Genomic DNA, 12,040 nt, shown 5'->3' with positions numbered 1-12,040 from the left:
TCACATAGCCTTTCGGTTGATAAAAACTTCCCCTGAAAGATGAACCTATTAACTTTCCTTCAGTTATAATGATGAAAGTAATCCTGGGAAGAAAAGGATGAAGTTAATAATAGGTAACCACGTAAAGCCAACTATTTCTAAAGATTAAATTGATTTTTTTTTCCTCTGAGGAATTCATTTTATGAAATTAGACATTATTTTGTACATATAACTTAATTGGCTGATAAATTAATATTCCTCCCTGGGATTTGATCTGTGTTACAATTCAGGTAAGAATTTGTGACACAAATAAATAAGCTTTCACATATCAAATATTTTTTGTTGTTCTCATTTATTTTTCTGATTTGAGGAGCTGCTAGTTTTCAGGTTTTATGGCAATGCCAGTTCTTTTCCCAGTAAAAGTTAACAAGGGTTGCTGCCAGTAACGTGTGTGTGTGTGTTGCACTGCATTTCCTAAGTTGGCTAAATTTCAGTAAACCCTGTGGAATAGAGATTACGTCATTTACATTTTTAAAAGCTACTTGCTGTAAAATGTTATTCTGAGCTCCTTATCCTACAGTTTTCAGTATTTTAAAATATCCCTGGTAATATATTGCACTTACCATCCTCTATTATATTTTATTGTTTGGGGTGGGGCCGGGGGAGTGGTATGGAGGCTTGGCAAAAGTGAGACTTTTCTAGAATTTGAAAACTAATTCCCTCATTCCCACATTTTTAATTATAAAAGGCCACATTTAATGAGGGCTGATGGAGAAGTATGAAGCCTTTCCTCTGGAACATTATGAATCATAAATAATTTGGTACTCCCAAATCTGTCTCTGTCAACATCAGAATATTAGGATCATTAACATCTGTGATCCTACAATCTGAAGTCTCAGCGTGTTCCCAGCAGATAACAGAGTAATTATTAAATCTCTTCAAGTAAGACTTCATTGTGGGTAAAGTCACTACTTTGTAAGGAAAAAGAGCACGATCCCACATAAACTAAATCTAGGAAGAACTGTAATAGAAGGTCTCTGAATTGATGCGTCAGGCTTGAGCTCCTATTTTCCATTCATCTGAACAAGTAGATGTTGAATCATCTTATTTGGCTACCTGAATCCAAGATAGAAACTGATTAGTGTGCTGTAGTTGAGGTGTGGGGGTTTTTTTTTGTTTTTTTTTTTTTACTACCCTGAGCTGAGTTGAGCGAGACATTTCTTCTTAATCAACTGCTTCTATTTGCTTCTTTGTAATCCAAAGGCTTCTGGATGAAATCTTGATTGGTAGATCTTCGTTTTCCTCGTGGCTAACTTCAGTCATGAGGAATAAGAAATCAAGATCTCTTGACTTACCTGCCTTTTAAGAATGACGTAGGACTGCAAAACTATCTTGGGATTCATCTGCAAGGACCTTTTAAGTTTGATCAGAATGGTCCTTTGTCCTACAGCTGGAACCCCAGTTTTGGAGGAGGGAGCAAAGTGATGAAAGAGGTATAAATTGAAAGGGAAAGAGTGAAGACAGGTAGGTTTGTAGCTCATCTTGAGTTGACAATAGACACAAAGTCCTCTGGTGGTGGAAAAAGCAGTGAATAAACTTTGTCCAAAGGATTTGAGACCCGTTTTGAACAGATCCTTGGACTGCTTTACTAGTTGTTGCATGCAATCTGATAAGCAGATCATTGGTTTTCCAAGCTTGTTCTCCTAACTGGTTTTTAATTGATATAATCAGTACTAAATTTTAATGTATCTCTTTTTGTAGTTTTTGCATAAGGTTTTAATTTACAGCTTTTTATATGTAGCCGTTCATCTGAGTACTTTGTTGGCCTCCTCAATAAGTTCAGATGAATTGGAGAAGCGTATGTTTTCTTGGTTATGCTAGTTTGTCCTCACCGTATTCTGTTCACATAGATATTCATAGCTCCACCTTGAATTATATTTTTTCTGTATTGAAATAGTGACGAAATAGGAATTGTTACTCTTCACAGTTACTGCTCTTGTCTTTAGAAGTACATACCATGCTGCCTATCTTGCAGTTGTAACTAATTTTAATAGATGACATATTTTGTGTTAGCAATTCTGTGACTTAATATTTAACTTTTTGCAGGTTTTCCAGTTTGTAATATCATCTGGTTATTGGTAACTGATGGTCGTTTAAATCAAGTGTGATTCACCCTGTCTTTGATGCCATCATGTTTTGCAAGTAATGAATATGAGAAAATGTTAAAGTACAGATTGCTGTTATTGTTCCTTTTCCATTAAATCTGATGACCAGTGTACCCAGGATCTATGCTTTAGGAGTTTTTAATGTTATCAGATGTAATGTTTTCACTTTATTTTGACTGGAGCTAATCGAACCTTTTAGATCAGACTGTTAGGTCTTAAACTAGACACGGAGACAGGAAGGTCTAGGGAAGCAACCACAAACAGATAGTTACTGTCTCCAAAAAATTCGACTTAAGTGATTTAATTCATATAAAGATACACAGGCAAGGGTGGAGTTCAGTTCTTCAGAATATGATATTAACTATCACCTTAATCATTTATTGCCTGTATTCCAATTGCTACAGCAGATGAGGTAGAACAGTTGCAGAAACCTGCAGAGCATGAAACAGCTGGTCCCCAAAGTGAGACATCCTTAATTCTGAGTCAGGAACAGGGAAAGTATTTCCTTTGGAAAATGTACTGTGTGGTCATGTAACTAATGACTGTACCATACATACACAGGTCAAGAATAAGTTCCACAGACCACTTAGTTACATTTTTTTCATATGTTATTTGACATTTATTTTTTATATATAGATCTCTCCTTAATTATTTAGGATTGTTGTCCTTGAAATTTTTAAAGGGAAAAAAAATCTGGGGCGTGGGGGGAACTGGTAGCATTTAGATGCTTATATGGTTAACACCAAGCTTGGGAATTTTTAGAGCTGCTGCGTAAACTTCTGCCCTTAAGTTAATGAGAAACTTGTACTAGTAGGCTATCTGTTTCTGTAAGGACCAGCACTTGAGGGGGCGGAGATGTATACTTTGCTTTCAGAGGTATTGATGGTGGAAGGGGAATGGTGAGGGGCAGAAATCTTCAGTTTCATTGGAGGCTATGAAGAGGAATGTGTGATAACGGACACTTTACTCCTGCCTGTTTTGTGTTCCACCCTCAGCTTGACTCTTCCTTCACTATCCCTTTTACCTGGTCTTACTCCTGCCCTAAATCCTTAACAGTTTTCATTCTATTTTCCTTCCATTCTGCCTATAAAAGCAAGCCTGTATAGCTCTTTAGAAAGGACTATGCAGTGTTGCCATTTCATAGAGCTTATTGCATAAAAGATATTTGTTATGGCACCATTGAAAAGCATAGACAGAACATTAGGTTATGTGATGGCGCACAGTGTTTGCATTTTTCCTTCCTTGATCTGATCTGTGCATGAAGTTGTTTCACCAGCTTGATCAGTTCTTAGACTGGAGAGCGTTTGAAATTTGTAAAAAGTTACAGCTGAAAATTCAGTAGCTTTGCAACAGCTGCATGGATAGACTGCCTTTCTAAAGTCATTTTAATTATATAGGTAGGAAAAAACTATTGTTTCAGCAGCCTCATTGTAGCAGAATTACAAGGCAAGTAACTGTGCTTATAAAGGCTGTGCAAATACAATCATACCCTAGATCACTTGCACCATTCTTGTTATGTGTGATGCAGTCAGCTTGCATTTTAAGTATTCCTTATGTGTTCAGCTTTATATAAATAGCAGCTATTTCAAAGAGGTGCTGTCTATGGTAAGTGAAGTTAGAATATGCCGCCTTTGGAGGCAGAAAGTGCCCTGGCTTGGTATTTAATTAGCGTGGAGCAATGTATCCCATAGTTTTGAGAAGAGACTGCAGAAAGTACTAGTTTCCCTGGAAGCAGCAGAAGGCCTTAATTCGTAGACAATACTGTATTGTCAACACGGTGCTGGTTCAGCAGCATCTCTCTGCACACATTTGGCAAATATTTAAAGGCCACATTTTGTGTAATTGGTTCAGCCTTTGAAAATTATTAACTTCTTTATGTTAAAGGATGTACACAGCAATGCAAGATTTTATCTTGACAATCTCATGCTTTTGTCTTCTACCAGCAAGGATATATTTGTGGAAATTTTTTTTCTAGTTCCTCAAAGGGTAGTATACTAAATGCTTTGTAATCACGTCAGTACTGATGAGGTATGGGAAAGCATTTAATTTGTAAAGCTGGATTATACAGGAGCTGTGGCATTAGCCAGTGAAAATGAATGGAACTTTTCATATCAAGTTATTTAAAAGTATGTGTTTCTATTTAGCTTTAGTCATCTTTTATGTTGTGAAATCTGGGCAGAGGTAATATATGCTTTCTGGACTATCCAGCTAATCTGCAAATAAGGCTGTGCAAAACACAGAATAAATGTTATTGACAGCCATTCTCTCTATTATAATTTTGTAATCTTTTTGCTAATTAGCTTCCTTCCTTTTTTTTTTGTTAGCATATCATAGTTACTTACATTAATGGAAAAGTTGACTGGCCATTGTTAATACCTAATTGCAACCAAGGATGTATGACTTATAAATGGTAAATTCTTTAAAGCACTTATAAACAAAATTTGGAGTCCTGATTTGGCTCCTCTATATTTTCTCCAGGAAATGTATGCTGTAAGTGTCCTTCAGCTGAGGAAATGAGGTCCCTACTTGAGCTTTGTAAAACTGTCCACTAACCCAACGAAAATGTATCGCTAATCAGTTCATAAGGAAAAAATTGTATTTAGGTGTGGAATCCAAATGTAAAAGTATTTTTTCAGAAGGCAAACCAACAATATCTAGAAAACTCTTCACCACCGTATAACACGACTCTGCATTTTTGAGATGATGATCAATGAGATTTAAAAGCATGTTTATTAGAAGTATTAATTCTGTGTAATAATAACTTTGATAGTTTCGGTTACGAAAAAGTTACATATGAAATGATTAATGCTTTTTTATCTCCCTTTTTCTCTGTTCTAGGCTTAAAAGAAGCATAAGCAACTGGGTTACAGCTCTGACGTTTTGGAGCACAAGTGATGTTAAAACAATTTGAATGTATTGGAGCATGGCTACTTCTTAAAATGCAAAAGTTAGAGGAAATTATTGCTTATCAAAACCTACTGAATATCTGAATTTTCTAGACATCCTGCATTTAAATGTGTCCTTAAATGTCCATGATTAAGATCTCATGCAACCATTGTATATTTTGGAGACTATTCTCCGAAAGAGAACTGTGCATTTAAAAAGCAGAAATGACTGTTTTTTCTCTTGGAACTTACTAAGATTGAACATACTGAAAGATCATGACCAGCTTGAAGCGGTCCCAGACCGAAAGGGCTGTTGCCACTGGGGTATCAGTCGGAACAGATGGCACCTCAAAAGTCCACTCGGATGACTTTTATATGAGGCGCTTTAGGTCACAGAATGGCAGCTTAGGATCTGCAGTCATGGCGCCAGTTGGACCTCCTCGCAATGAAAGTTCCCATCATGTTACCTCTACCCCTGGAGTCCCTAAGATGGGGGTCAGGGCAAGGATTGCTGATTGGCCCCCAAGGAAGGAGAACATCAAGGAAACAAGCAGATCTAGTCAAGATATTGACACATCAAGTTGCCTTGACAGCATGTCTTCTAAAAGCAGTCCTGGAAGTCAGGGAAGCTCTGTTAACCTGAATGCTAATGATTCTGTCATGTTAAAGAGCATCCAGAGCACACTTAAAAACAAGACCAGACAATCTGATAATCTAGACTCCAGGTTTCTTACACCTGATGGCTATCCCAGTTCCCCAAGGAAAGCTCTTCGCAGAATAAGACAACGCAGCAACAGCGACATTACCATAAGTGAGCTTGATGTGGATAGTTTTGATGAATGTATTTCACCCACTTTCAAATCTGGACCATCTCTGCACAGGGAGTATGGCAGCACATCTTCTATAGATAAGCAGGGAACTTCAGGGGAAAGTTTTTTTGACTTATTGAAGGGCTATAAAGATGAAAAGTCTGATCAGAGAAGCCCAGCCACAACTAAGCTCAGTGAACTCCTGATTGCCAGTGGAAGCAAGGGTTCAGGATTCTCTTTAGATGTGATAGATGGACCTATTACTCAAAGGGAAAACCTGAGACTCTTTAAGGAAAGGGAGAAGCCACTCAAGAGACGCTCAAAATCAGAGACAGGAGATTCATCCATTTTTCGTAAGCTGCGCAATGCCAAAGGTGAAGGGGAGCTTGGGAAGTCTTCAGATCTTGAAGATAACAGGTCAGAAGATAGCATGAAGCCTTGGACTTGTCCAAAGTGTTTTGCTCATTATGATGTACAGAGTATTTTATTTGATTTAAATGAAGCGGCAATCAACAGGCATAATGTTATTAAAAGAAGGAACACAACCACAGGTGCATCTGCTGCTGCTGTAGCATCACTTGTCTCTGGACCCTTGTCTCATTCTGCAAGTTTCAACTCTCCAATGGGCAGCACTGAAGACCTGAATTCAAAAGGAAATCTCAATATGGACCAGGGGGATGATAAAAGCAATGAACTTGTGATGAGTTGTCCTTATTTTCGTAATGAGATTGGTGGGGAAGGGGAGAGGAAGATCAGCCTTTCCAAATCTAATTCAGGTTCCTTCAGTGGGTGTGAAAGTGCCTCGTTTGAGTCAACTCTGAGTTCTCATTGCACGAATGCCGGAGTAGCGGTTCTGGAAGTTCCCAAGGAGAATCTGATTTTACATCTAGACAGAGTGAAAAGATACATCGTTGAACATGTAGACCTTGGTGCATATTATTATCGAAAATTCTTCTATCAGAAAGGTAGGAAATTTTATTTCTCCTTGTATTTTATTAATGATTTTTTTGTTTTACCAACATACAAAATTCAGCTGATGTATAATAGTATTTGCAAGAATTATATACTTTTTTAATCATCAGTGCTTAAACATGGTATATTTTACTGATCAGTACATGCTATGTCTACTAGAGTCTTTCACAGTGTTGGACTGGAAAAGTGTTGATGAATTTAGTACTGATACACATAACAGCAATGGCTACAAATTATAAACGTCTTGAAACGCAGCTTTGGTATCCATGGGAGTGGGCAGGGGTTGGCACTTGAAAGATTAAAAAAGAAAATAAAATTCTAAAATATGAGAACTTTCTTCCCTCTGCGTCAAGACTTGATGTACTGAGGATTTAGTGGAATGTGCAGCTTGGAAAGTTAGCATTTACAATAATCTTTGGACATTTTAATATCTTAAATTAAAAAAAACCCATGTTTTGAAATGGATGATTGTCAATAATAATGTCTTCCTCACTCACTATTTTCATTATAGCCATCGTTCTAGAAAGAAAATTCTAATTTGTCAGATTTGCAGAAAGAAACTATCACTGTATATACATAACTATATATATACACACGTATATATATGTTGCAATGACAACAATGTTTCTGAAAAAACAGAGTACAATTCTCTTATCACATGGTTCTACTGAAACCAAGGATTATAATTTCCACTGGGGGTATGCAGGGGAAAAAAAAAAAATCGGATCAAAGCTTTTTGACTTACAGAAACAAGAAAAACCCAAACATTACCAAGATACCCCCCTCACCAAAATGTTGCTGGCACCGTGAGATGCAGATCTCTCTGTTCTTCCTGATTCTGAAAATGATCAAAAAGGAGTGCAGACCAAAGTCCTTCAAAGTTTAAGAGTTCTGTCTGCAGGATTGTGTGCCTTGCTATGGTATCTCCTGATGGATAGAATTGGTCTAATGACTGACTTGAAGTGTGCTTGTTCCTTAGCTACCAATGATGGTACATACATACAAGGTATACAAGGTATGTTTGGAGGGGAGAGCCTGAGAATAGAGACCTTTGCCTGCGATTACCTTCCTATGTATCTCCCTCCGGAACAATTTGATTCCTTATCACTCTGGTGAGTTTTGCAATCAGCAACTAAAGGTGCAGTTTCATGGTACAGCTGACCTGATTTAACAGCATTTCAGCACTAAAAGAGGAAGACTTTATTCCTCCCCTTTCCTTGTACCAGTTCTCTTGTTTTCTGGAAACTTGATAAGCCAGTTCGGTTTACCAACCAAGCAGAAATCTTGTCATCACAATAAATTTGCTTTTTATTGCTTGGTTATTTCTCTCCAGTTTTAGTGAGTCAAATCAGCTTTCCTTGCAGTCAGAGAAGTGCCCAAACCCCACAGTTCTACAAGTAGCGAACAGATTTTGTTGACCACCCAGTGTATTGTCTTTCCCCAAGCAAACTTTAGACTTAATCTGAAAGAGACGGGATAGTGATAAAACTTAAAGCAGCATAATAGGATGTCGTGGTTTAACCCCAGTGGGCAACTAAGCACCACACAGCTGCTCACTCACACACACACCCCCCCCAGTGGGATGGGGGAGAGAATCGTAAGAGGAAAAGCAAGAAAACTCATGGGTTGAGATAAGAACATTTTAATACTTGAAATAATAGAATAATAATAACAATAATAAATTGTAATGGAAAGTAAAACAACGAGAGAGAGGAGGAAAAAAAAAACAGGGAAAGGAAAAAAAAAAAAAATTGATACAACCACTTACCACCTGCTGACCAATGCCCAGCCAGTCCCCGAGCAGCGGTCACTGCCCCCTGGCCAACTCCCCCCAGTTTGTATACTGAGCATGATGTCATATGGTATGGAATATCCCTTTGGCCAGTTTGGGTCAGCTGTCCTGGCTGTGCCCCCTCCCAGCTTCTTGTGCACCTCCTTGCTGGCAGAGTATGGGAAGCTGGAAAGTCCTTGACTAGTGTAAGCACTGCTTAGCAACAACTAAAACTTCGGTGTGTTATCAACATTGTTCTCATGCTAAATCCAAAACACAGCACTGTACCAGCTATTAGGAAGAAAATTAATTCTATCCCAGCTGAAACCAGGACACAGGAAAAAAAAAAAATCAAGGAAGTCAGTTGTAACTGAAAGTTACTACAACATGAAGCAAGTAATGATGCAGAAACCTCCTTGTTTGAAGAGGAGGTTGGATGTTATGAATGGAATAGACAGTGATGAAAGACAGTTTCAGTGGGATCAGCTAGTCAAGTCAGCAGGCCTTGGGTAATTTTATAGTCTTAAAAGTATGAAGCAAAGAATTCTGATTCATCAACGGTAACTTTTAAAGATCTCAAACCAGGAAAATGTCACAGAATTGGAGAACTACTGAAGTAATCCTAGAGCTTGTAAAGAATAAAAAGCAATGACCCTGAGAACTGTAATCCTTTAGCTTGTTTTCATTCCAACTTGAAATAACAAAGCAGGTAATTTGGGACTATATCAACAAAGAACTGCCAGTTAAAAATCATTAACGATGCTAGTCAGCGTGATTTAATGAAAAGTAGGTCTTGTCACAAAAAAACCCCCATACTGTTAATCTTTTGTGTATTAGAAAAAAAGAGAATGAAAGCCATTGCATTGATATAGTCCATTTTAATTTCTCCAAGGTAATTTGGTGACATGCTGATGGTGACTGGACTGAAATCTTTAATTATATGGAAGTAATAGCTCATTCTTTACAGGTATTGTTACTTGGATGATAGATGCATCTCAAATTTTAGCAGTGTACGGGGGGGAGGTATCAGTGAGCTGGAGTATTACTAACATGGTCCAAATTAATTAAAATATCTTAATCTAGTTAGTGTAAAATATTTGCATGTGACATTTATGGATGAGTCTTGTGTAAGTTCATCGATGAACGCAAATGGATGAGCATTTGTATGTAAAGGAAATACTGAGGTGAAATCAACGTATTATTTGACCCTTTACAGAGCAGTGGTAAAACTAGTGATAAATAATATTCTGGCCTGGTGTCCAGAGTTCTAAATGTGAAAATACTGGTGGAAACAGTTTAGTGGAGGTTAGAAAAATGGTACAGATATTGGGAAAAGAACTTTATAACGGTAGTTCCCAAGGTTGGATTCAGCTCCTCTACTTTATATCTGAGCTAATTGTGCAGACTCCCTTTGTACTCACTGGAGAGAAATGAACCTTGCAGGATGATACGAATTGCAGTCTTACTTCCCTCAATTCACAGAAGGCTCATACACAACTAACTCACATGGAGATGTTTATACTTACACGAGATGAATGCTACTCTTACATTGCAAAAGATGTATTTGCAAGGTGACTATTTAAAGCTGTATTCAAAAGGTGTATTTGGTAGGGGGACTTGTCTAGACTTAAGATGTCTAATTACATTTATAAGCACTGAGATGTGGTAATACTAGTGCTAAAAAAAGAGGGGGGGGGAAGCCAGCACAAGAACAAATTTGTGAAAGTTGCACAAATTTGACCTTGAAATAAGATTTAGCTTGGAACAAAAAAGATAACTATACACGGGAAAAACTTATTAAAGGAAGCTGTTCGTTGTTTGAATTTTACATGGCAGTCAGTTTTTTGTATGACGTTTTCCCTTCTCCTCTTAACTTCAATGCCTGAAAAGACAATTTCTGACCTGTTTGAGTTAAGGTAACAGGGTCTCTTCTGGCATCTCTGTTTCTTAATCTGACAATCCCTTCTTTTAAGATGCCTCTTTATTGGAGGGGTTTGCAGTTCATATAGATGTAGTAGGTAGCTAGACAGAGTAAGGCTGGCTTCAGTTCAGTGCCATAATTTATATGTCCTTTCAGCTCTTGCTGCTTGTTTGTGTCCAAGGGCAACTGTGTAATCTGGACCCTCTGGAGTGAAATCAGAATACTGGCTGAAATACACACACAAATGAGATCATTAATAACAATAAAAATGTTTCAAAGTGTGCTGGTACTGGGCAAAACTTTAAAAATCTGATTATTGAAATAAAAGATTTTTTTTCTCTAAACATGGTGCTTTTAGGATTAATCAGAAGGAAAATGGGTTGGATTTGTTTGGGTTTTTTTTTTCTTTTCTACACAGTGGCACCAAATGTAAGGGCGGGGAAGAGGCAAGGGAAGATTTCAAGAAGCTACCTGGCAATTGTTTTAGGGCTACTTTCTGGACTGTTTTTTTCCTTGTAGAGCATTCTAACATTTTTGTTTGTCCTATGGTTGTGATAAGTATAAAACCTTGCAACTAATCTTCTAAGAAAATACATGTTAAGACAGCTGATGAACTTCAGTTTTGATAAAAAGTACATTTTTTGACAGAAAGGAGGAACAAGTTGTTCAGGTCTTCTTACTGAAATGTAAGAAAGGTTGTCTTTTTGTGTGAGAAAGTGAGATTCTTATTTAAATACATAACTTTCTACCCTCCGCAATTCATTTCGTACTGTTGACTGCAATGCTGCAGTTTATTTAAAAAAAAAAAAAAAAAAAAAAAAAAAAAAATAGAGAGTGAGAAGCAAAACCCTTGAACTCACTGCTTCTGGACATAAAATTACAGTTCCCAGAGAAGGGAAGAGTCATCTTAGGTCAACCCAAAACTTCTAGTCCTATCTTCTGGCAAAGGCCAGTAACAGATACTGAAGGAAGGGTAAGAATAAGGCAAAGGCATAGCGATTCTTTTCAGGTGTACTTTGCCAGCCTCTGGAGATGTGTAGATAATGGACTTAACCTGGTGATAGTATCATTTGTATTTAGTAGTCTTTGGACTTATCTTCCAGGCATTTATCCAGTTGTCTGTTACCCCGCATAAACCTTTAGCATTCACAGTACTCCTGCAGCAGCAAGGAGTTCTGCAGCTTGACTACGCTGGTCTTAAAGAGCCAATTTTTAATGTCTTTGTCTACTGGCTTCCAGAATGAAAACTAGGGTCATCAGATTAAATGGTCTCACTGCTAGGTGAAAAAGTTTTCTCACCTTTCCTTGCTATGTGTTATTTTATAAACCTCAACCATATTATTCCCCTCAGTCATGTTTTGTTGCCCTTCTCTGAATCTTTTCCAGTTGAGATCAGGGCACAGTGTTTAAGACAGAAGCAAACCGCAGACTTACATGGTATTGTAATGTTTTCTGTTTTGTACTTAGAAATTCCAAATGTCTGGCCATAACTTATCATCGAGACTTGAATTTCTTTCCCATACATGGGTAAAAGCTTT

At 37.6% G+C, this 12,040-nt stretch overlaps 1 protein-coding gene across 5 annotated transcripts in view; it reads left to right on the top strand.

Annotated features, from left to right (window-relative positions):
- SIPA1L1 (signal induced proliferation associated 1 like 1) overlaps window positions 1-12,040 on the top strand; it is a 223,505-nt gene that overhangs the window by 139,941 nt on the left and 71,524 nt on the right. For all 5 annotated transcript variants that reach the window (XM_076344755.1, XM_076344754.1, XM_076344756.1 and 2 more), the window contains one exon: window positions 4,983-6,803. In XM_076344755.1, the coding sequence (XP_076200870.1) occupies window positions 5,306-6,803 (1,498 nt within the window). In that variant the 5' untranslated portion in view covers window positions 4,983-5,305. The remainder of the gene's footprint in view (window positions 1-4,982; window positions 6,804-12,040) is intronic.

The sequence above is a fragment of the Aptenodytes patagonicus genome, chromosome 7 (genome assembly GCF_965638725.1).
Source record: "Aptenodytes patagonicus chromosome 7, bAptPat1.pri.cur, whole genome shotgun sequence".
Taxonomy (NCBI): Eukaryota; Metazoa; Chordata; class Aves; order Sphenisciformes; family Spheniscidae; genus Aptenodytes; species Aptenodytes patagonicus.
Note: the sequence above shows the minus strand (reverse complement) of the source record. Positions and strands in the feature narration are given on the sequence as shown.